General features: G+C 50.9%; 2 protein-coding genes across 6 annotated transcripts in view; both read right to left on the bottom strand.

Moving 5' to 3' along the window:
- Positions 1 to 21,237, bottom strand: part of LOC147115365 (leucine-rich repeat-containing protein 34-like) — a 95,891-nt gene extending 74,654 nt beyond the window's left edge. Inside the window, exons 1-4 of the mRNA XM_085989557.1 lie at positions 19,365 to 21,237; positions 19,070 to 19,191; positions 15,105 to 15,229; positions 13,256 to 13,320 (exon numbers count right to left, since the gene is read on the bottom strand). Of these exons, the coding sequence (XP_085845683.1) occupies positions 13,256 to 13,320; positions 15,105 to 15,229; positions 19,070 to 19,191; positions 19,365 to 19,406 (354 nt within the window). The 5' untranslated portion in view covers positions 19,407 to 21,237. The remainder of the gene's footprint in view (positions 1 to 13,255; positions 13,321 to 15,104; positions 15,230 to 19,069; positions 19,192 to 19,364) is intronic.
- An 832-nt stretch (positions 21,238 to 22,069) lies between these two features.
- Positions 22,070 to 25,154, bottom strand: part of LOC147115364 (myoneurin-like) — a 51,129-nt gene continuing 48,044 nt past the window's right edge. For 2 of the 5 annotated variants that reach the window (XM_085989623.1, XM_085989622.1), the window contains exon 7: positions 22,071 to 22,456. In XM_085989623.1, coding sequence (XP_085845749.1) covers positions 22,215 to 22,456 — 242 coding nt within the window. In that variant the 3' untranslated portion in view covers positions 22,071 to 22,214. Of the gene's footprint in view, positions 22,457 to 25,154 lie in introns of all 5 variants that reach the window. The other 3 variants (XM_085989624.1, XM_085989621.1, XM_085989620.1) reach the window with 3 other exon arrangements.

Here is a 25,154-nt window from a genome sequence, read left to right as displayed (position 1 = left end):
CGGAGGGTTCTGACCAAATATATACCCTTAAAGAAAAAGCTGGGACTAACAAATCTAGAGCCCCTGGATGTCTAGGGACATAGGAAAGCAAAGAGAGAGCATAAAAAATTATTGGCAAGTAAAATCAAGGAAAACCCTTGAACCCTTGAAAAATATGTTTTATAAATATATTAAGAGTAAGAGGATAACTAAAGAAAGGGTAGGGCCTATTAGAGATCATGAGGGTAATCTGTGTGTGGAGGCAGGAGATGTCGATAGGGTTCTTAATGAGTACTTTGCGTCTGTTTTCACAAAGGAGAGGGGCAAAGTAGACATTGCTATCAGGGAGGAGGAGTGTGAAATATTAGATGAAATAAACATAGTGAGAGGGGAAGTATTAAGGGGTTTAGCAGCTTTAAAAGTGGATAAATCCCCAGGCCCGGATGTTAAGTAAAGCAAAAGAGGAAATAGCAGAGGCCCTGTCCATCATTTTCCAATCCTCTCTGGCTTCAGGTGTGGTGCCGGACGACTGGAAGACTGCTAATGCGGTACCCTTGTTTAAAAAGGGAGAAAAGGATAGACCGAGTAATTACAGGCCAGTAAGCCTAACCTCGGTGGTGGGAAAATTATTGGAAAGAATTCTGAAGGACAGGATAAATCTTCATTTAGAAAGACACGGATTAAGCAAGGATAGTCAGCACGGATTTGTTAAGGGAAGGTTGTGTCTGACAAACTTGATTGAATTTTTTGAGGAGGTAACAAGGAGGGTCAATGAAGGTACTGCATCTGATGTAGTGTATATGGACTTTAGCAAGACTTTTGATAAGGTTCCACATGGCAGACTGGTCACGAAGTTAAAAGCCCATGGGATCCAGGGCAAAGTGTCAAGTTGGATTCAAAACTGGCTCGGAGACAAGAAGCAGAGGGTAATGGTTGATGGGTGTTTTTGTGACTGGAAGGCTGTCTCCAGTGGGGTACCGCAGGGCTCAGTACTGGGTCCCTTGCTTTTTGTGGTATACATCAATGATCTAGACTTGAATATAGGTGTATGATTAAGAAGTTTGCAGATGATACTAAAATCGGCTGTGTGGTTGAGACTGAAGAAGGAAGCTGTAGACTGCAGGAAGATATCAATAAATTGGTCAGGTGGGCAGAACAGTGGCAAATGGAATTCAATCCAGAGAAGTGTGAGGTAATGCATTTGGGGAGCATGGTGATTATTCTTGTTTTATAAGAAGCATTGTAGTTGGTTGCCTGTTTTCCTGCCTTGAGATATATGCTGTAAACTTATTGGTTAGTTGATTCCATGTGACCTGTGGTGGCCATCTTGATGCGCTATCAATTACTCATAAAAGACTGAGAGTTAAGAGAGTAACTAAAGGCTTTTATTAACAAAAGAATGAAGGTCTGCCTCGAGTGGTCGACCGGTCCAGAATACAAAGGGGCTGGGGAGCAGTCACCTTTATACTAGGACTTGTGGGAGGAGTCAGCCGAGGCATGTCCAGGCATGTACACAGTGGAATACAAACAGTGGTTTACCACATTCACCCCTTGTTTAAAATTGAGTCCGGCGGGGTGAAGTGTATTAAAAGTTAGTGTATTGGAGTCTCTCCGGAGGTCTTGTCTGCCGCTGTGATCGGCGTGGCGACGGCAGGGGTAGTGGAGCTTCCGGCGTCGAGTCCCGCGTAGGCTGTGGCACAGGCGTGTCGTCCTCGTAAATGTCGAGCGGGTCGCTGGGCCCAGGCCTGCCGTCTGCCGGGGCTGGATATCGGATCGTTGGGGGGGGGGGGGGGGTGGTAGTGAGTAGTGGGTTACTGCGGCCCCCGAGGGTGCAAGGTCTCTTATGGAGACTGTGTCCTCCCGCCCGTCCGGGTATGCAATGTAAGCATACTGGGGGTTGGCGTGGAGGAGGTCGACCCTCTCGACCAGGGGGTCCGTTTTATGGGTCCTCACGTGCCTTCTCAATAGGACCGGCCCTGGGGACGTCAGCCATGGCGGTAGCGATGTCCCCGATGTGGACTTCCTTGGGAAGACAAACATTTTCTCATGAGGGGTGGCGTTAGTGGCAGTGCAGAGCAGTGACCGAATAGAGTGGAGCGCATCGGGGAGCACATCCTGCCAGCGGGAGGTTGGAAGGCCCCTAGACTTTAAGGCTAGCAGGGCGGCCTTCCAAACTGTCGCATTTTCTCTTTCCACCTGTCCGTTCCCCCGGGGGTTGTAACTGGTGGTCCTGCTTGTGGCAATACCCCTAGTTAGCAGGTACTGACGGAGTTCGTCACTCATAAATGATGAGCCCCGGTCGCTATGGATATAGCTGGGGAAACCGAACAGGGTGAAGAGGTCGTTCAGACATTTAATGACCGTGGCACTGGTCATGTCCGGGCAGGGGATGGCGAACGGGAAACGGGAGTATTCATCAATAATATTGAGGAAGTACACATTGCGGTCAGAGGAGGGGAGAGGCCCTTTAAAATCAACGCTCAGGCGCTCGAAGGGGCGAGTGGCTTTTATCAGGTGGGCCCTGTCTGGTCTATAAAAGTGCGGTTTGCACTCAGCGCAGACTTGGCAGTTCCTGGTCATGGTCCTGACCTCCTCAATAGAGTAAGGCAGGTTGCGGGCCTTGATGAAGTGGAAGAACCTGGTGACCCCCGGGTGGCAGAGGTCATTGTGGAGGGCCCGCAGTCTATCGATCTGCGCGCTGGCGCAGGTGCCACGCGATAGCGCATCCAGGGGTTCATTGAGCTTCCCGGGCCGGTACAAGATCTCGTAATTGTAGGTGGAAAGTTCGATTCTCCACCTCAAGATCTTGTCATTTTTGATTTTGCCCCTCTGCTTGTTGTTAAACATGAAAGCAACTGAACGTTGGTCAGTGAGCAGGGTAAATCGTTTTCCGGCCAGGTAGTGCCTCCAATGACGCACAGCCTCCACAATCGCCTGGGCCTCCTTCTCAACAGCGGAGTGTCTGGTCTCCGGGCCTTGGAGGGTTCGTGAAAAGAAGGCCACGGGTCTCCCCGCCTGATTGAGGGTAGCGGCCAGGGCAAAGTCGGACGCGTCGCTTTCCACCTGGAAGGGGATGGATTCGTCCACTGCGTGCATGGTGGCTTTGGCAATGTCTTCCTTGATACGGTGGAAGGCTAAGCGGGCCTCTGCCGTCAAGGGAAAAGAGGTGGACTTGATCAGCGGATGGGCCTTGTCCGCATAGTAGGGGACCCACTGGGCATAATAGGAGAAAAACCCTAGGCACCTCTTCAGGGCCTTGAGGCAGTGGGAGTTCCATAAGGGGACGCATCCGGTCGGGGTCGGGGCCGATGACTCCGTGTTCCACAACACAGCCAAGGATGGCGAGGCGGTTTGTGCGGAATATGCACTTCTCCTTGTTATATGTCAGGTTCAGGAGTTGGGCGGTGCGGAGGAATTTTTCGAGGTTTGCGTCATGGTCCTACAAGTCACGGCCGCAGATGGTCACATTGTCCAGATATGGGAAAGTGGCCTGCAACGCATTTTGATCTACCATCCGGTCCATCTCCCTTTGGAAGACGGAGACCCCGTTGGTGACGCCAAAGGGAACCCTAAGGAAGTGATAGAGGCGGCCGTTTGCCTCAAAGGCAGTATACTGGCAGTCCTCAGGGCGGATAGGGAGCTGGTGGTACGCTTATTTCAGGTCAATGGTCGAGAAGACGCGGTACTGCGCGATCTGGTTGACCATATCAGCTATGCGGGGGAGTGGGTAGGCGTCCAGCAGGGTGTAGCGATTTATTGTCTGGCTGTAGTCGATGACCAGGCGCTGCTTCTCACCGGTCTTAACGACCACAACCTGGGCTCGCCAGGGGCTGGTGCTGCCCTCAATAATCCCTTCCTTCAGGAGCCGCTCCACTTCGGTTTTAATGAAAACCCTGTCCCCGGCACTGTATCGCCTGCTCTTTGTGGCGATGGGCTTGCAGTTGGGGGTGAGGTTAGCAAACAGTGGGGGGGGGGGGGTGACTCTGAGTGTGGAGAGGTTGCACCTGGTGCGCGGCGGGCAATTTGGGAGCTGCTGGCTGCGGACTGTGAGTGGGGGTAGGGGTCCACCGTACGCCATCGTAACACTTTTAAGGTGGCACTGAAAATCTAACCCCAGCAGGACGGCAGCGCAGAGGTCGGGCAGGACCAGAAGTTTAAAATGATCGTACACGGTCCCGTCTACTACGAGTGTCACTACGCAGTAGCCGCCGATGTCCGCCGACTGGGACTCGGAGGCCATAGAAATCCGCTGGTGCGCAGGCAGGACTGGGAGAGAGCAACACCGCACCGTGTCGGGGTGGATGAAGCTCTCCGTGCTCCCAGAGTCAAAAAGGCAGGTTGTATCGTGGCCATTTACCTTAATGTCCATTGTGGAACTGGCCAGCTGGTGCGGTCTCGCTTGGTCCAGTGTAACGGATGCCAGCGTAGGGGTCGGTGTGTCGCTGCGGGTATCAGATGAGGCGGTGTTGGGGGCCTGCTGCATTCCGGCTGTCGTCCAAGATGGCGGCGTCCATGATCCCCATGTGGCTGGAGGCGTCCAAAATGGCTGCTGTACCGGTGGTTCGCACATGGCCGGGGTGGCCCAAGATGGCGGCCCGCATGGCCCACACGCGGCGCTGCTGGGGTTCGGGGTGGCTTTGGCCCTGCAGATGTTAGCGTAGTGTCCCTTCTTCCCGCAGCCCGAGCAGATCGCATTTTTCGCCGGGCAGCGCGCTCTGGGGTGTTTTGCCTGGCCACAGAAGTAGCATTTCTGGCCTTGGGGCACTGCTGTCTGGCCTTGGGACACTGCTGCGGTAGTTGGGCCGTTGCTGGGGTGTGGCTGGGGTGGCACGGCGCTATGAGGCGGTCCTACCGTGTCCCAGGCTGTCATTCCCCGCGGCGTCCACGGTGCAGAGGAGTAGGCATCCATGCCCCGGTAGGCTGCATCCAATGATAGTGCGAGTTCAGAGGCCTTGTTGAGGTCGAGGTCACTCTGCTCCAACAGTCGCTGTCGGGTGTAATTGGATCTGTGGCCCGCTACAAAAGCGTCCCGGATAAGTTCCTCTGTGTACACGGCGGCCTTTACATCCTTACAACCACAGGCCCGGCCAAGCACAGACAGTGCCTGAAGGTATTCCACGGTCGATTCCACAGGTTGTTGTTTACGACTCCCCAGAAGGTGCCTGGCGTACATTTCGTTCACTGGGCGCGTGTACTGGTCCTTGAGGAGCTTGATAGCGTCCGCGTACGAGGTCGCGTCTTGGATGACCGAGTACACTCGGTGGTTCACTTTGGAGGTCAGGACATCCAGTTTGTCCTCGTCCGATTTGATTGCTGCGGAGGCGGTCAGGAATTTTTCGAAACACTTAAGCCAGTGAGTAAACTTGGTGGATGAGTCCGCCTCCCGATGATCTAAGTCCAGGCATGCTGGTGTGAGGATCTTCTCCATTATAAATATTTTGTGAATAAAATTGATGCGCTATCAATTACTCATAAAAGACTGAGAGTTAAGAGAGTAACTAAAGGCTTTTATTAACAAAAGAATGAAGGTCTGCCTCGAGTGGTCGACCGGTCCAGAATACAAAGGGGCTGGGGAGCAGTCACCTTTATACTAGGACTTGTGGGATGAGTCAGCCGAGGCATGTCCAGGCATGTACACAGTGGAATACAAACAGTGGTTTACCACATTGGTATACATCAATGATCTAGACTTGAATATAGGTGTATGATTAAGAAGTTTGCAGATGATACTAAAATCGGCTGTGTGGTTGAGACTGAAGAAGGAAGCTGTAGACTGCAGGAAGATATCAATAAATTGGTCAGGTGGGCAGAACAGTGGCAAATGGAATTCAATCCAGAGAAGTGTGAGGTAATGCATTTGGGGAGTGTGGTGATTATTCTTGTTTTATAAGAAGCATTGTAATTGGTTGCCTGTTTTCCTGCCTTGAGATATATGCTGTAAACTTATTGGTTAGTTGATTCCATGTGACCTGTGGTGGCCATCTTAAATTCAGTTTTCTACAGTTTGGTTGAGGCTGGGTGCTCAACATGTACTTGCTGGTTTTTTAAGGTTAATAAAGCCTAGCTTTGAAAGGCAATCTACTCTTTATTTCATGGTGTGGAGATGCCGGAGTTGGACTGGGGTGGACAAATGTAAGAAGTCACACAACACCAGGTTATAGTCCAACAGCTTTATTTGAAATCACAAGCTTTCGGAGCGCTGGACCTTCTTCAGGTGAAGTGGAGAAATGCATAAAGACACAGCTTATATAGTCAGAGAATCATGTCAGATGTTTACAGGTAACCTTTCCAACTGCCATTTATCACACCTCGGCAGAGAGATAATCACAGCAGTCAAAGGTGTGAATGGTGTCCAAACAGGTCAGTCAGGGAAACATTACATCAAAGAACAATGAAGTGGGGTCACAAGGGGTCAAATACTACTCGCTTTCAAACAGCCGCCTAACCTCAAACAGACCATCGTTCGCAGCAAATTACCCAGCTTCCAGGAGAACAGCGACCACGACACCACACAACCCTGCCACAGCAACCTCTGCAAGACATGCCAGATCATCAACACAGATACCATCATCACACGTGAGGACACCACCCACCAGGTACATGGTACATACTCATGTGACTCGGCCAACGTTGTCTACCTCATACGTTGCAGGAAAGGATGCCCCGGAGCATGGTACATCGGCGAGACCATGCAGACACTGCGACAACGGATGAACGGACACCGCGCAACAATCACCAGGCAGGAGTGTTCCCTCCCAGTCGGGGAACACTTCAGCAGTCAAGGACATTCAGCCTCCGATCTTCGGGTAAGCATTCTCCAAGGTGGCCTTCGAGACACACGACAACACAAAATCGTCGAGCAGAAACTGATAGCCAAGTTCCGCACCCATGAGGACGGCCTCAACCGAGATCTTGGGTTCATGTCACGCTACTGTAGTGTCCGTGTGTAGATAAAGACACTGAAGACAGGAGTTGGTTCATAGGTATTTACTAAGCAAGTCTGGGGGGGGTTTCTAAAGGATATACACAATACACAGGCTTATATAGCCCAAGTGGCAATTACCGGCATTACGCACACCTGGGGCTCTTAAAGGCACATACACCATAATTGCTCTTAAAGGCACATACACCACAATTCCTCCGCTTCTAGCTAACTAGTACATCATATTTTAAGTAATTATTAATTACATGTTATATGCAAAATAATATACATTGCTGTATTAATTAATTATAAGTTAGTCGCTCAGGAGGCTTCCTGACTCGGTCCGGATAACGCCTCGGGGGTGTAGTAGTTTCTGGTGGTGTAGAAGGTTCTTCTGGCAAGGCTGATTCGGCTTGAAGGCCAGTGTCGGGTTCATCGGGCTCCAGTATCACCGGATCGGAGGTAGATATGGGTATCTCTACTTCATCGTTAGATGTATAGAGTGGTGGTGTAGGTTGTCCCTTTTCAGATGACTTGATGATTTGGTCAGCATGGCGCCTTAGTATGCTGTCTCCGATGTCCACGGTATACATCAGTGGTCCTAATCGTGTGCAGATAGTTCCAGGCTGCCATTTCTTGGTACGGTAGTCCCGGGCCAAAACCGGTTGGCCTATCTGGAAGGCCCTAGTTGGCCTTTCATTCATGCCCTGAAACTGCCGGTTCTCCACGTCCCTTCGGATGTTGGGCTTGACCAAATCCAGCCGGCATCTTAGGTTTCTATTGTAGAACATCATGGCGGGAGTTTGGTTAGTAACCATATGCGTTGCATTTCTATATGCAAATAAGAAGTTATCCACCTTGTGCTGAAGTTTTATGCCTTCATTACCCATGGCCTTGATGGCCTTCTTGAAGGTCTGGACAAACCTTTCAGCCAATCCATTGGTGGCGGGATGGTATGGGGCGGACGTGTAGTGCTTTACCCCATTGTTCTTTAAGAACTTTCTGAATTCTTCGGACACAAATTGTGGTCCATTATCAGAACATATCTGCTCCAGCAGCCCATTCCTGGCAAATATGGTCCTTAATACTGTGATGGTTTTTTCCGTGGTGGTGGAGGACATCTTTATTACCTCCGGCCACTTGGAGTGTGCATCAACTGCGATTAAGAACATTGAGTCCATAAATGGACCAGCAAAGTCGATGTGCACCCTTTGCCAGGGAGATGAGGGCCACTCCCATGGATGTAGAGGGGCCTGTGGCGGAGCATTTTGGACCTTCTGGCATCCTAGGCAGCTCTTGGTCATGTCTTCGATGTCTCCATCGATACCTGGCCACCATACAAACGCCCTAGCTAGGTTCTTCATTTTCACTCCACCCAGATGCCCCTCGTGAAGCTCCTTTAGTACTTTATCCTGGAGTTTGGGTGGAATCACCACTCTGGATCCACACATCAAGGTTCCTCGGCACACTGACAGCTGTTCTCTTCTTTGCGAGAATGCTGGCAACAGTGGTTCGCCATGTGCTGGCCATCCCTTCACTGTTAAATCGTAGACCCGTGAGAGAGTAGGGTCATTTCTTGTCTCCCTTTCAATGGCAGAATTTGTCACGGTAGACATTCCACTATGGTAGAGTGGAATATCTCTACTGGGTCTACTGTAGGTGCCTCTTCTATCGTTGGCAATGGTAGGCGTGATAAACCGTCAGCATTCCCATGCTGTTTTGACCCTTTGTATTCAATGTTGTATTGGTGTGCCCCTAGAAAAAGGGACCACCTCTGTAGTCTTTGTGCCGTCATAATGGGGACACCTTTTTTAGGGTTGAATATGGAGATGAGGGGTTGATGGTCAGTCAGCAAGGTAAATTTTTGTCCGTGTAGGTAATGGTTGAATTTCTTCACTCCCCATACCAGGCTGAGTGCTTCCCTGTCTATCTGGGCATAGTTACGCTCAGCTGAGTTCAATGAGCGTGACGCAAAAGCTATCGGCCGTTCCGAGCCATCAGGGAATCTATGGGACAATACCGCTCCTATGCCGTAAGGGGATGCATCGCACGCCAGTCTGATTGGTAGTGATGGGTTGTAATGAGCCAAAATTTTCTCGGATGTGATTAAGTCTTTACATTTATGGAAGGCACGTTTACAGTCTTCGTTCCATTTCCAAATCACTCCTGTCTGTAGAAGATCATTAAGAGGGTGTAGAATAGTTGATAAGTTCGGTAAAAATTTATGATAGTAATTTATTAATCCCAGGAATGACCTTAATTGTGAAACATTTTCAGGTGCTGGGGCTTTTATAACTGCTTCAATTTTTTCAGGTGACTTATGCAACCCTTCCTTATTAATTATGTGGCCACAATATGATATCTGATTTTGGAAAAATTCGCACTTGGGGCGATTTGCTCGTAGGCCCCGTCCTTTCAGCCTAGTGAGCACCTGCTCCAAATTGGCAAGGTGCTCGTTGTTGTTTTCTCCTGTTATAAGGATGTCGTCTAGGTTGCATTGAGTCCCCGGAATCCCTTGCAGGACTTGCTCCATAGCTCTTTGCCAGATAGCTGGAGCTGATGCTATTCCAAAAACCAGTCGATTGTACTGGTACAGGCCTTTGTGTGTGTTTATTGTGAGATACTTTTTAGAGGTCTCCTCAACCTCCATCTGTAGATATGCTTGTGCCAAGTCAATTTTTGTGAAACGTTTCCCTCCGGATAGTGAGGCGAAAATATCTTCTATCCTCTGAAGAGGATACTGTACCGTGTGAAGGACTGGGTTTACAGTCACCTTAAAGTCCCCACAGATGCGAATTTTTTTCTGTTCCTCAGAGTTATTTTTCAATGTTTTTTTCATGGCTGGAACGATGGGTGTTGCCCATTCACTTCAATCTATTTTGGATAATACGCCTGCCTTTTCCAAATTCTTCAGCTCTGCCTCGACTGCCGGACGTATTGCGTATGGCACCGGTCTTGCCTTAAAAATTTTTGGAATTGCTGTATCTTCCACTTTTATTGAGGCGGTGATGCCTTTCAAGGTTCCTAGTTTCTCTTGAAACACTTCTTTGGCGTTGGCCAAGATGTCTTTTAATCGTTCAGGTATGATGTCATCATTGTTTTTTTTCTTACTGGTCACCGTCAGTGCCTGAATGGAGTGCCAGTCTAAACGTATCTTCCTTATCCATTCACGTCCCAACAACGGTGGACCACCATCTTGTAGAATGTATAAATACAACTTTTGTATTTCTTTGCCGTTGTATACCACAGGCACCCTTATTTTTCCTTTGGGGTAGACTTTCTGCCCCGTATATGTTTTTAAGATAATGGATGTGTCTTTTAGAGGTATATGCGAAAATAGCCTCTCGTAATCTCGTCGATTTATTACGGTTAGAGCTGATCCTGTATCTAGCTCCATTTTAACTGGGGACCCTGCTATTGTGAGGGTAACCCAAATGGTTTGGTAATCCTCTTTGGCAAGTACATTATGTAATTTGAGACAGCTTAGTCTCTTGTTTCCGGAGTCGCTATCGCTATTCTGGTCTTCGGAGCTATTGTCCGTCATCATTTGTACCTTCCTGTACTTTTCTTTGTTGATTTTTTGTTTTCTGTCAGTGGATTTATTTTGTCCAGATTGGCATACCCGTGCAATGTGTCCAATCTTACCACATTGCCTGCATGCTTTGCCCTTGAACCAGCAGTCCCTCTGGTTATGGGTGGATCTGCCGCAGCGATAACATCTTCCGAACTCCTGTGTCATTTTATGGGTGCCGAAGTCCTGTGTCTCTTGTTGTATCTCTGCAGCTCCTTTTGCTGCTGCTTCGTATGATACAGCCATACTGAAAGCTTTGTCCAATGTTAAATCTTTTTCAGAAAGCAGTCTTTTTTGTGTTCCTTCACTTAAGAGACCGCAAACAAATTTGTCTCGAAGATAATCCGATAGTCCTGCTCCGAATTGGCAGTGCTTTGATAGCTTTCTTAATTCGGTTAGGTAATCAGCGTTACTTTCATTCTTGTGTTGATTTCTCTTGAAGAACTTGAATCGTTCCGCTATCAGCAGCGGTGTTGGGTTTAAATGCTCCTGCAGGGTATCAACAATTTCTTTAAAAGTCTTGTCCTTTGGTTTGGCTGGAGTGATTAAATTTCGTAACAGCCCATATGTCTTCGCGCCCATTAAGTTCAGAAGTACAGAAGCTTTTTTTTCATCTGTTATTCCATTTGCAGTGCAATAAACCTCTACTCTTTCCACGTATGTGGTCCAATCTTCTATTTCGCCATCAAAAGCCTCAATATTACCAGATTTAGGCATTTCAGAAAAGATATGGCGCTTCCCGCGCTTTTTTTTTCTCTCTCTGCAGCAACGATATGGCGCTTCCCGCGCTTTCCCGCCGCTGCTACCGATAACAACGCTGTTTTACTGTGATTTCCGTTTATTCACTGTTGGAGACTTGTTCCCGACGGAGGTCTAAACGCTGACCTGCTTGCCGCGCCGGCCGTTTCTCGAGTGCACCCTCCCAGTCCGTTATTGCTTGCCTCAGCTGTAGAGCCCGCCACTGGAGCTCCAGCCTGACGCCCAGGAAGGATTAGCGCAGTACCTGCCACCAGCTTGGCCAGCTGGTGAAACCACAGTTTCTCTTACTTCCTTGAGTCTTCTGGACGCTGGAGGAATCGATGTCCTTGAGGTGCTGCCGAATTGCAGGTAAGTCCGTTTCCACTTCGTCGCCACTGTAGTGTCCGTGTGTAGATAAAGACACTGAAGACAGGAGTTGGTTCATAGGTATTTACTAAGCAAGTCTGGGGGGGGTTTCTAAAGGATATACACAATACACAGGCTTATATAGCCCAAGTGGCAATTACCGGCATTACGCACACCTGGGGCTCTTAAAGGCACATACACCATAATTGCTCTTAAAGGCACATACACCACAATTACATGTAACCCCACCTGATGCAGGGTCATCCAGACTCGAGTCGACATTGGCTTGTTCTCTCTACACAGATGCGGCCGGACCTGCTGTGATTTCCAGCCAAAAAAAATGTTTTTTGTCTGTTTTTTTGTTTTTCATACAGACCCCAGCATCTGCAATATTTGACCCCTTGTGACCCCACCTCATTGTTCTTTGATGTAATGTTTCCCTGACTGACCTGTTTGGACACCATTCACACCTTTGACTGCTGTGATTATCTCTCTGCCGAGGTGTGATAAATGGCAGTTGGAAAGGTTACCTGTAAACATCTGACATGATTCTCTGACTATATAAGCTGTGTCTTTATGCATTTCTCCACTTCACCTGAAGAAGGAGCAGCGCTCCGAAAGCTTGTGATTTCAAATAAAGCTGTTGGACTATAACCTGGTGTTGTGTGACTTCTTACTCTTTATTTCAGGGAGGGCTAACAAGGAAAGGGAATACACATTAAATGGTAGGACACTGAGTAGTGTAGAGGAACAATGGGACCTTGGAGTGCATGTCCACAGATCCCTGAAGGTAGCAGGCCCGGTAGATAAGATGGTTAAGAAGGCATACGGAATGCTTGCCTTTATTAGCCGTGGCATAGAATACAAGAGCAGGGGGTTATGCTTCAACTGTATAAAACACTTGTTAGGCCTCAGCTAGAGTACTGCGTGCAGTTCTGGTCACCACATTACAGGAAAGATGTGATTGCACTAGAGAGGGTACAGAGGAGATTTACAAGGATGTTGCTGGGAGTAGAGAATCTTAGCTATGAGGAAAGACTGGATAGGCTGGGTCTGTTTTCCTTGGAACAGAGGAGGCTGAGGGGAGACCTTATTGAGGTATATAAAATTATGAGGGGCATAGATAAAGTGGATAGAAAGGACCAACTTCCCTTAGCAGAGGGGCCAAAAACCAGGGGGCACCGATTTAAAGTAATTGGGGGAAGGTTTAGAGGGGATTTGAGGGAAATGTCTTCACCCAGAGGGTTGTGGGGGTCTGGAACTCACTGCCTGAAAGGGTGGTAGAGGCAGGAACCCTAATCACATTTAAAAAGTACTTGGATGTGCACTTGGGATGCTCCAACCTGCAGGGCTACGGACCAAGAGCTGGGAAATGGGATTAGGCTGGATAGCTCTTTGTTGGCCGGTGCGGACATGATGGGCCGAAATGGCCTCCTTCCGTGCTGTAACTTTCTATGATTCTATGAATCCCAAACTAATCCCACTGCCCCATTCCCTCCCCACAGCCCTGTATCAATCCCAAACTAATCCCACTGCCCCACTCTCTCCCCATAGCTCTGTATCGGTCCCAAACTAATCCCATAGCCTTGCATCAATCCCAAACTAATCCCACTGCCCTACTCTTTCCCCAGAGCCCTGTATCAATCTAAAACTAAACCCAGTGGAATCCTATCACTTACCAGAAGCAGGTTCCCGATGAATTCTGCTCCACAGTTTGTTAAATTGTTGTATCTTAAATCAAGCCCTGAAAGACAGGAACTCAAAACTAAAAATGCTCAGACAATGGATGACGTCTTTGTTCCTGTTACCGTGTCCCATCCAAGGAATTCCAACAGTTTCTTCAACATTTGCCGTTAGGAATATCAAGATCATCAAACCAGTGAAGGAACCCCAAACTAATGCCACTGCCCCGCTCTCTCCTCATAGCCCTGTATCAATCCTAAACTAAGCCCACTACCCCACTCGCTCCCCATAGCCCTGCACTAATCCCAAACTGTCCTAATCTCTCCCCATAGCCCTGTACCAATCCCAAACTAAACCCACTGCCCTAACCTCTCCCCATAGCCCTGTATCAATTCCAAACTAATCCCACTGACCCACTCTCCCCCCATAGTCTTGTATCAGTCCCAAACTAATGCCACTGCCCCGCGCTCTCCCCATAGCCCTGTATCAATACCAAACTAATCCCATTGCATCGCTCTCTCCCCATAGTCTTGTATCAATCCCAAACTAATCCCACTGACCCACTCTCCCCCCAGAGTTTTGTATCAGTCCCAAACTAATGCCAATGTCCCAAACTAATGCCAATGTCCCACTCCCTCCCCATAGCCCTGTATCAATCCCAATCTAATCCCACTGGCCTGCTCTCACCCCTTAGCCCTGTATCAATCTCAAACTAATCCCACTGCCCCGCTCTCTCCCCATTGCCCTGCATCAGTCCCAAACTAATGCAGCTGCCCTGCTCTCTCCCCATTGCCCTGTACCAATCCCAAACTAATCCCACTGCCACGCTCTCTCCCCATAGCCCTGTATCAATCTCAATCTAATCCCACTGGCCCGCTCTCTCCCCCTAGCCCTGTATAAATCCCAAACTAATCCCACTGCCCTGCTCTCTCCCCATAGTCCTGTATCAATCTCAAACTAATCCCACTACCCCGCTCTCATCCCATAGCCCTGTATCAATCCCAACCTAATCCCACTGGCCCGCTCTCTTCCCATAGCCCTGTATCAATCCCAACCTAATCTCACAGCCCTGCTCTGCCCCATAGCCCTGTATCAATCCCAAAGTAATCCCACTGCCACGCTCTCTCCCCATAGCCCTGTATCAGTCCCAAACTATTCCCATTGTCCTGCTCTCTTCCCATAGCCCTCTATCAATCCCAACCATTCCCATTGTCCTGCTCTCTTCCCATAGCCCTCTATCAATCCCAACCTAATCCCACAACCCTGCTCTGCCCCATAGCCCTGTATCAATCCCACACTAATCCCACTGCCCCGCTCTGCCCCATAACCCTGTATCAATCCCACACTAATCCCACTGCCCCGCTCTGCCCCATAGTCCTGTATCAATCCCACACTAATCCCACTGCCCCATAGCCCTGTATCAATCCCACACTAATCCCACTGCCCCGCTCTGCCCCATAACCCTGTATCAATCCCACACTAATCCCACTGCCCCGCTCTGCCCCATAGCCCTGTATCAATCCCACACTAATCCCACTGCCCCGCTCTGCCCCATAGCCCTGTATCAATCCCACACTAATCCCACTGCCCCGCTCTGCCCCATAACCCTGTATCAATCCCACACTAATCCCACTGCCCCGCTCTGCCCCATAACCCTAACTGCCCCACCCTCCAGTTTGGACGGTGTTTGTGCTACCACGTTGGATATCTAGCTGCCCATTTTGTGCCTGTAACATGAGTTTGGCAAGAAGCAAATTTGAGGCCCAGGAGTCGATGGACTAATGTAAACCGATTTTGATGAAATTAAGGCTAAATGTCAGTAGGATCGGACTGAGCAGGACTGACCTGTAATGTAGGAGTTTCGATGCAGGAGAAGAACCAGAGCTGCAGCATCATCATCCGTTAGTTGCTGGACTGGGAAAACCCGTGAGTTTCTGCTGAGCGTCAGAGTGAATCCCGTGTACAGAGTCCTGCAGGGGAAGGGTGGATAATTCAACTAATGGCCTGGAGTGGAAGCAAGAGATTTGGTAACTCGGCCATCGGCCGGCCACTCACTCAGGCATCGGTCACTCGGGCATCGGCCGGTCACTCGGGCATCGGTCATCGTCCGGTCACTCACTCACTCGGCCATTGGTCACTCACTCGGCCATCGGTCACTCACTCGGCCATCATTCACTCAGCCATTGTTCACTCACTCACTTGGCCATCGGTCACTCACTCACTTGGCCATCGGTCACTCACTCACTCGGCCATCGGTCACTCACTCACTCGGCCATCGGTCACTCACTCACTCGGCCATCAGTCTCTCACTCATGGTTTGACCTCATGCTGCGATTCACCAAACTCAGCCACACAGCCTAAAGCAGGGAGGTCAGACGGCGGTCCATCCCTTGGTGTCTTCATGTCCACTGCCAGGCAGCTCTGAGCATCAGGTATTTGTCCATTCTCCCTCCAGCCTGTCGGGGGTTCAGGGTTCAGGAGCCCCGCCCCCCTCCCCCCAAATAATGACCAAAGTAAAGCACAGACTTCAGATGTCCCCGTGGCTTTATTCTCAGATCACGTTCCTTTTCTCTGCTTCACTGGAGCAGGATGAAGATTCTTTGTGACAAATGCACAAAGTATTTGGAATAAAATCAGCAACTAAAAGCACTAATTACTACAGAGGCCAATTTCTCTCCCCCCACTACGGCAGGCCTGGCTGAGCGAGCATGAAGGGCCTGAACCTGCCTGTAATTGCCAGGTGGGTCCTTAGTCTGGCCCCATCATTCCTTTTGGAAGAGACTTGCACTGGGTTAGGCAAGTGCAGGTTTGCAGTAGGCCGCCTGGTTTCGGTCCTTCAGCCTGCTGTAGGCCGCCAGGCTTCAGCCCTTCAGCCTGCTGTAGGCCGCCAGGCTTCGGCCCTTCAGCCTGTTGTAGGCCGACATGCTAACCAACAGCTAAAAGGTCCCAAGGAAACGAAAAGAAACATAAGAACATAAGAAATAGGAGCAGGAGTTGGCCATTCGGCCCTTCGAGCCTGCTCCACCATTCAATGAGATCACGTCTGATCTTCTGTCTCAACTCCATTCACCGGCCCTATCGCCATATCCCTTGATGCCCTTACTAGTCAGAAATCTATCGACTTCTGTTTTGAATATACTCAATGACTGAGCCTCCACAGCCCTCTGGGGTAGAGAATTCCAAAGATTCACCACCCTCTGTGTGAAGGAATTTCTTCAACAGAAGTCTTTTTACAAAAGGAGATCTTCTTGTGGAGGCAGAGGGCGTGGCTGAGGCACTAAATGAGGACTTTGCCTCTGTCTTCACTAGAGAAGAGGATGCTGCCAATGGCACAGTAAAGGAAGATGCAGTAACGATATTGGATCGGATATAATAGATAAAGAAGATGCACTTAAAAGGTTGGTAGCGCTCAAAGTGGAAAAGTCACCCGGTCCAGATGGGATGGATCTCAGGTTACTGGGGGATGTAAAAAAAGGGAGCGGGAGAAACCTGGGAACAACAGGCCAGTCAGCCTAACGTCGGTGGTGTGGTAACTCTTAGAGACAATAATCCGGAACAAAATTAATTGGTATTTGGTAAAATGTGGGTTAATAAAATGTAAGTCAGCATGGATTTGTTAGAGGCAAATCATGTTTCACTAACTTGATGGAATTCTTTGATGAAGTAATGGAGAAGGTTAATCAAGGTAGTGCAGTAGATGTTGCATATATGGACTTTTGGAAGGCTTTTGACAAAGTGCCAAACAGGAGGCTTATTAAGAAGATGGAAGCCCATGGAATTAAGGGAAAGTGGCAGTATGGATACAGAATTGGCTCAGTAACAGGAAGCAGAGGGTGGTGGTGGATGGATGTTTTTCAGACTGGGAGATGGTTTGCAGTGGTGTTCCCCAAGGGTCAGTTTTGGGTCCATTACTCTTTTCAATTTTTATAAATGACCTAGACTCGGATGTAGGGAGCAGCATTTTGAAGTTTGCAAATGATACAAAACTTGGCAAAGTAGTAGAATCATAGAATAGTACAGCACAGGAGGCCGCCATTCAGCCCATTGAGTCTGCGCACTATAGTAGATAGTGATAAGGATAGTTATAGGCTTTAGGATGACACAGACAGGATGGTGAAATGGGCCGAAGCACGGCAGATGGAGTTCAATATGGAGAAGTGTGAAGTGCTGCACTTTGGGATGACTAATATGGAAAGAGTGTACAATATAATGGCATGATTTTGAAAAGTGTAGATGAGCGGAAAGACCTTGGTGTCCCGATACATAAAGCCTTCAAGGTGGCGGGGCAAGCTGATCAGGTGATTAAAAAAAGCTTGTAGGTTACTTGGGTTTATAAATAGAAGAATAGAATATAAAAGCAAAGAGATTACGCTCAAACTTTATACATCACTGGTTAGGCCTCAGCTGGAGTATTGTGGATACTTCTGGGCCCCACACTTCAGGAAAGATGTAACAGAAAAGGTTAAGAGGTGACCTAATAGAGGTTTTCAAGATGATGAGGTTTTGATAGAGTAGAGAGAGAAAAACTATTGGCTCTGGCGAGTGGGTCAATACTCTCTGGAGTTTAGAAGAATGAGAGGTGATCTTATTGAAACACAAGATTCTGAGGGGGATTGACAGTAGATGCGGAGAGGTTGTTTCCCCTGGCTGGAGAGTCTAGAACCAGGGGTCACAGTCTCAGGATAAGGGGTCGGCCTTTTAAGACTAAGATGAGGATGAATTTCTTCACTCAGATGGTTGTGAATCTTTGGAATTCTCTGCCCCAGAGGGCTGTGGATTCTCAGTCGTTGAGCATATTCAAGGCTAAGATAGACAGATTTTAGGACTCCAGAGGAATCAAGGGATATGGGGGTAGGGCAGGAAAGTGGAGTTGAGGTGGAAGATCAGCCATGATCTTATTGAATGGCGGACTAGGCTCGAGGGGCCGTATGGCAGACTAGGCTCGAGGGGCCGTATGGCAGACTAGGCTCGAGGGGCCGTATGGCGGAGCAGGCTCGAGGGGCCGTATGGCGGACTAGGCTCGAGGGGCCGAATGGCCGACTAGGCTCGAGGGGCCGTATGGCGGATTAGGCTCGAGGGGCCGTATGGCGGACTAGGTTCGAGGGGCCGTATGGCGGACTAGGCTCGAGGGTCCGAGTGGCCGACTAGGCTCGAGGGGCCGTGTGGCGGACTAGGCTCGAGGGGCCGTGTGGCGGACTAGGCTCGAGGGGCCGTGTGGCGGACTAGGCTCGAGGGGCCGTGTGGCGGACTAGGCTCGAGGGGCCGTGTGGCGGACTAGGCTCGAGGGGCCGTGTGGCGGACTAGGCTCGAGGGGCCGAATGGCCGACTCCTGCTCCTAATTCTGATGTTCTAACCAGAGGTCATAGCTTCAAAATCATTGGCAAAAGATCTAGGGGGGAGATGAGAATTTTTTCCACTCAGTGTTGGGATCTGGAACGCTTTACCTGAAAAGGTGGTGGATGTTGATTCCATAATTTTAAAAGGGAGTTGAACGGGTACTGGAGGATGAGGAACTGAGCAGACTGCTCGTTCAAAGAGCCAGCACAGGCACGACAGGCCGAATGGCCTCTTTGAGCTATAAATTCCTGATTCTATGAGTGGTATTTTATCCTCTTTCTCTACTGTGAACAGATACGAAGTACTCCTTTAATACAGCAGCCGTTACTTTGTCTATTACAGTGTCTCCGGCGCCTCTTTAATGACCATCTCCTTTAGTCACTCTTGCCCTCAATATATTTCTAGCTTTAACTATTCGCCTTTATATTACAGGTTTGCTATTGTTGATGGAGGTAAATATTGTGGACACTGACCCTGGTGAGAGGAGGTCAGTCTGTCGAGCCACGCGCTGAATGTACGGGTTGGGATCTTGTTTCAACTCTGAACAGACATCCAGGTAACGAAGCTCCAGCCCTCCCGGACTGGTCACTCGTGGCTAAAACAGAGCAAAGGTCAATCTCCCGGTTAGACACAGACCCAGAACAGAGTGTAACCCCCGCCCCGCCCGCCCACCCACCCGTCTACACACACTGTACTCAACCCCCCTCCCACCTCCAATCTCCCTCTAGCCACCCCCCTCTCCCCTATTTCCCCCTCCTCTCCCTCTACCTGGCTGAACTCCATCCTGTGAAGTGCTTCTCCTGTTTCCATAGCGACCCACAAACAGCAAGGTGGCCATAGCAACCGCACAGGACAAGGAAGAACGGCGGCCCCTGCCGGCGAGAGAGAGAGAAAAAAGTGAGACAGACAGAGAGTGAGACAGAGAGAGAGACTGAGACAAAGAGACTGAGACAAAGCTAGGTAGAAAAGATATGAGGAGGACACAAAGAGCCTACAAAGGGATATAGACAGGTTGAGCGATTGGGCAATAAGGTGGCAGATGGAGTATAATGTGGGGAAATGTGAGGTTATTCACTTTGGTAGGAAGAATAGAAAAACAGAATATTTTTTAAATGGAGAGAAACTATTACATTTTGGTGTTCCGAGATTTAGGTGTCCCTGTACAGGACAGAGTTAGCATGCAGGCAAGCAATAAGGAAGGCAAATGGGATGTTGACCTTTACTGCAAGGGGGGTTGGAGTATAAGAGTAAGGAAGTCTTGCTACAATTGTACAGGGCCTTGGTGAGACCACACCTGGAGTACTGTGCACGGTTTTGGTCTCCTTATCTGAGGAAGGATATATTTGTCTTAGAGGCGGTGCAAAAAGGTTCACTGGATTGATTCCTGAGATGAGGGACTGTCCTAGGAGGAGAAATTAAGTAGATTGGGCCGATACTCTCTGGAATTTAGAAGAATGAGAGGTGATCTCATTGAAACATACAAGATTCTGAGGGGGATTGACAGGGTAGATGCTGAGAGGAGGCGGGGGGGGGGGAAAAGAGAGAGGGGCGAGAGTGAGCGAGAGGGGGGAAGAGAGAGAAAGAAAGAGTGATAGAGACAGAGAGATGTGGCAAACAGGTCAATGACTCCTGGACACAGGGGATCAAAGTGGTAAAGTGGATCAGTTGGGCAGGATGTTTCTATGTGGTGTGGTGCGGACACTGGGTGAGAGTCCCAGCCAGTCCCCCGTGGTATTTTGATACAAAGCAAACACCAAATGAGCAAATCAGTAACTTTATTCCCAGCTCCGACTTCAAACGACTTAACACACAGAAAAAGACGAGTTCAAATCCCGCTGATCCAAGACAGTGGGCAGAGGGAAATTCAGCAACAGGAAGCCCAGGTCAGCGGGACTCAGGACCAGGTCAGCGGTACTCAGGACCAGGTCACTTAGGTGAGGGACGTGTAGCAGAGCAGCTTGGAACCAAACAGCATGGGCCTGGAAGGGGTGGAGGGGGGAGGTGTCGCTGTGGGACATGCAATTCTGATTCAATAAATCTCTGATGTAGAGAGTTTAGAGCAAACGTGGAGCCAGGCCCGGGGGGTCGAGGCCGGGCCCGGGGGGGGGGGGGGGGGGGGGCGTCGAGGCCAGGGTGCTGTGGGATGGTTCCGATAACACAGGGACACGAATTAAACACTCGGCTGTTGCGATCATTGTTCTAATGGTCTGGATTCACATCACCGCACGGCCGGGAAAACATTGCCCCGGGTAAGAGTGCTGCAGTCACAGCAATCCGGAATCCCCAGCCGGACAGCAGCCCCCTGGGGCCGGAGGCGGGGAGAAGCACAGCTACCAAACACACAAACCTCCTGCTCTCCGCCAGCAGCTCCGGGACATTCCGCCCAGGAACACGGAAATGCCACTTGTTACAATGATTACTCAGTGTGATCAGCCTCAATACACGGGAATAAACCGCACCAACATCGCCAACGCTGCTGTTTAGCAGCAACACAGGACAGTGTGGGAGAGTCAGCAGTTTGGACACCTGGGGTTTATCGTGGTCCCCAGGGCCAGTCCAGCGAGCTCCCCCTCTCTACCCATCCTCCATCTCCCTCCACACACCCTCCTCCCCGGCACTCCCTCCCTCTCCCCCCGCACTCTCCCCACCCCCCACGCTCCCTCTCTCTACCCACCCACCCCTCCGGGATCTCCCTCAGTGACCTGTGAGATTTCCCTCTCCTTGGACGAGCTGTGATGCCCCTCACCCTGGCGAGCTGTCTGGTCCCCCTTTCTCTCTCTCCTGGCGAGCAATGATCACCCTCACCCCGAGCGAGCTGCATGATCTCTCCTGGTGAGCTGCGATCCCCCCTTTCCTCCCCCGGTGAGCTGCGATCCCCCCTTTCCTCCCCCGGCGAGCTGCGATCCCCCCTTTCCTCCCCCGGCGAGCTGCGATCCCCCTTTCCTCCCTCGGCGAGCTGCGATCCCCCTTTCCTCCCCCGGCGAGCTGCGATCCCCCTTTCCTCCCCCGGCGAGCTGCGATCCCCCTTTCCTCCCCCGGCGAGCTGCGATCCCCCTTTCCTCCCCCGGCGAGCTGCGAGCCCCCCTTTCCTCCCCCGGCGAGCTGCGATCCCCCTTTCCTCCCTCGGCGAGCTGCGATCCCCCTTTCTCCCCTGGCGAGCTGCGATCCCCCTTTCCTCCCCCGGCGAGCTGTGATCCCCCTTTCCTCCCCTGGCGAGCTGCAATCCCCCTTTCCTCCCCCGGCGAGCTGCGATCCCCCTTTCCTCCCCCGGCGAGCTGTGATCCCTTTCCTCCCCCAGCGAGCGGTGATTCCCCCTTTGGCGAGCTGCGATCCCCCTTTCCTCCCTCAGCGAGCTGCGATCCCCCTTTCTCCCCTGGCGAGCTGCGATCCCCCTTTCCTCCCCCGGCGAGCTGCGATCCCCCTTTCCTCCCCCGTCGAGCTGCGATCCCCCCTTTCCTCCCCCGGCGAGCTGTGATCCCTTTCCTCCCCCAGCGAGCGGTGATTCCCCCTTTGGCGAGCTGCGATCCCCCTTTCCTCCCTCGGCGAGCTGCGATCCCCCTTTCCTCCCCCGGCGAGCTGCGATCCCCCTTTCCTCCCCCGGCGAGCTGTGCGGTCCCCTCAGTACAGTTGCTGCAGGAAGATGAGCTGTGTTTCTGGGTAGGCAGACACCGATGGCCGCAGCAGTTGTTCTGTGGATAAAGACGGGCCGTCGCTGAGGGGCAACAACATCTGCTGCTGATCCGTTCCCACGGCAACGGTGAGTGGCATTGATAGGTCGGAGGGTTTCAGCTCCATGGAGTCCTGCGATTCATGTTCAATAAAATCTGCCCCATCATCATTACCGTCTGTCCTCTTCACAGCTGGAAATTAAATCACAGTATTAAACAAAATCATAAGCCCTGGCCTTTCACACTGCTGGAGACAGAGCACTGGCCTTTCACACTGCTGTAGGCAGAGCCCTGGCCTTTCACACTGCTGTCGACAGAGCACTGGCCTTTCACACTGCTGTAGACAGAGCACTGGCCCTTCACACTGCTGTAGACAGAGCACTGGCCTTTCACACTGCTGTAGACAGAGCCCTGGCCCTTCACACTGCTGGAGACAGAGCACTGGCCCTTCACACTGCTGGAGACAGAGCACTGGCCCTTCACACTGCTGTAGACAGAGCACTGGCCCTTCACACTGCTGTCGAGAGCACTGGCCTTTCACACTGCTGTCGAGAGCACTGGCCTTTCACACTGCTGTCGAGAGCACTGGCCTTTCACACTGCTGTAGACAGAGCACTGGCCTTTCACACTGCTGTCGAGAGCACTGGCCTTTCACGCTGCTGTAGACAGAGCACTGGCCCTTCACACTGCTGTCGAGAGCACTGGCCTTTCACACTGCTGTAGACAGAGCACTGGCCTTTCACACTGCTGTAGACAGAGCACTGGCCTTTCACACTGCTGTAGACAGAGCACTGGCCTTTCACACTGCTGTCGACAGAGCACTGGCCTTTCACACTGCTGGAGACAGAGCACTGGCCTTTCACACTGCTGTCGACAGAGCACTGGCCTTTCACACTGCTGTAGACAGAGCCCTGGCCTTTCACACTGCTGTAGACAGAGCACTGGCCTTTCACACTGCTGTCGACAGAGCACTGGCCTTTCACACTGCTGTCGACAGAGCACTGGCCTTTCACACTGCTGTCGACAGAGCACTGGCCTTTCACACTGCTGTCGACAGAGCACTGGCCTTTCACACTGCTGTAGACAGAGCACTGGCCCTTCACACTGCTGGAGACAGAGCCCTGGCCTTTCACACTGCTGGAGACAGAGCACTGGCCTTTCACACTGCTGTAGACAGAGCCCTGGCCTTTCACACTGCTGGAGACAGAGCCCTGGCCTTTCACACTGCTGTAGACAGAGCACTGGCCTTTCACACTGCTGGAGACAGAGCCCTGGCCTTTCACACTGCTGTAGACAGAGCCCTGGCCTTTCACACTGCTGGAGACAGAGCACTGGCCTTTCACACTGCTGGAGACAGAGCCCTGGCCTTTCACACTGCTGTAGACAGAGCCCTGGCCTTTCACACTGCTGGAGACAGAGCACTGGCCTTTCACACTGCTGGAGACAGAGCACTGGCCTTTCACACTGCTGGAGACAGAGCCCTGGCCTTTCACGCTGCTGTAGACAGAGCCCTGGCCTTTCACACTGCTGTAGACAGAGCACTGGCCTTTCACACTGCTGGAGACAGAGCCCTGGCCTTTCACACTGCTGGAGACAGAGCCCTGGCCTTTCACACTGCTGTCGAGAGCACTGGCCTTTCACACTGCTGTAGACAGAGCACTGGCCTTTCACACTGCTGTAGACAGAGCCCTGGCCTTTCACACTGCTGGAGACAGAGCACTGGCCTTTCACACTGCTGGAGACAGAGCCCTGGCCTTTCACACTGCTGTCGACAGAGCACTGGCCCTTCACACTGCTGTAGACAGAGCCCTGGCCTTTCACACTGCTGTAGACAGAGCCCTGGCCTTTCACACTGCTGTAGACAGAGCCCTGGCCTTTCACACTGCTGTAGACAGAGCCCTGGCCTTTCACACTGCTGTAGACAGAGCCCTGGCCTTTCACACTGCTGTAGACAGAGCACTGGCCTTTCACACTGCTGGAGACAGAGCACTGGCCTTTCACGCTGCTGTAGACAGAGCCCTGGCCTTTCACACTGCTGGAGACAGAGCCCTGGCCTTTCACGCTGCTGTAGACAGAGCCCTGGCCTTTCACACTGCTGGAGACAGAGCACTGGCCTTTCACACTGCTGTAGACAGAGCACTGGCCTTTCACACTGCTGTCGACAGAGCACTGGCCTTTCACACTGCTGGAGACAGAGCACTGGCCTTTCACACTGCTGTAGACAGAGCCCTGGCCTTTCACACTGCTGTCGACAGAGCACTGGCCTTTCACACTGCTGGAGACAGAGCACTGGCCTTTCACACTGCTGGAGACAGAGCACTGGCCTTTCACACTGCTGGAGACAGAGCACTGGCCTTTCACACTGCTGGAGACAGAGCACTGGCCTTTCACACTGCTGTCGACAGAGCACTGGCCTTTCACACTGCTGTAGACAGAGCCCTGGCCTTTCACACTGCTGTCGAGAGCACTGGCCTTTCACACTGCTGTAGACAGAGCCCTGGCCTTTCACACATTGCTTTTTAAATTTTCCTACCAAAGTGGATAACCTCGCATTTTTCCACATTAAACTCCATCTGCCAGATTTTTGCCTACTCACTTTGTCTATCTATATCCCTTTGGAGATAATTTGCGTTCCCACCTATCTTTGTATCAGCAGCAAATTTGGCTACATTACACTCGTCCCTTCATCGAAGTCATCAATATAGATTGTAGTCGAGGCCCCAGCACTGATCCCTGCGGCACCCCACTAGTTAGTTTGCCAACCTGAGAATGACAGATTTATCCCGACTCTGTTTTCTGTTAGTTAGCCAATCCTCTATCCATGCTAATATATTACCCCCAACCCCATGAGCTCTTACCTTGTGTAGTAACCTTTTATGTGGCACCTTAT

The sequence above is a fragment of the Somniosus microcephalus genome, chromosome 6 (genome assembly GCF_052327205.1).
Source record: "Somniosus microcephalus isolate GS21.2 chromosome 6, FLI_Smic_1.0, whole genome shotgun sequence".
Taxonomy (NCBI): domain Eukaryota; kingdom Metazoa; phylum Chordata; class Chondrichthyes; order Squaliformes; family Somniosidae; genus Somniosus; species Somniosus microcephalus.
This window is presented reverse-complemented; position numbering and strand designations above follow the sequence as displayed.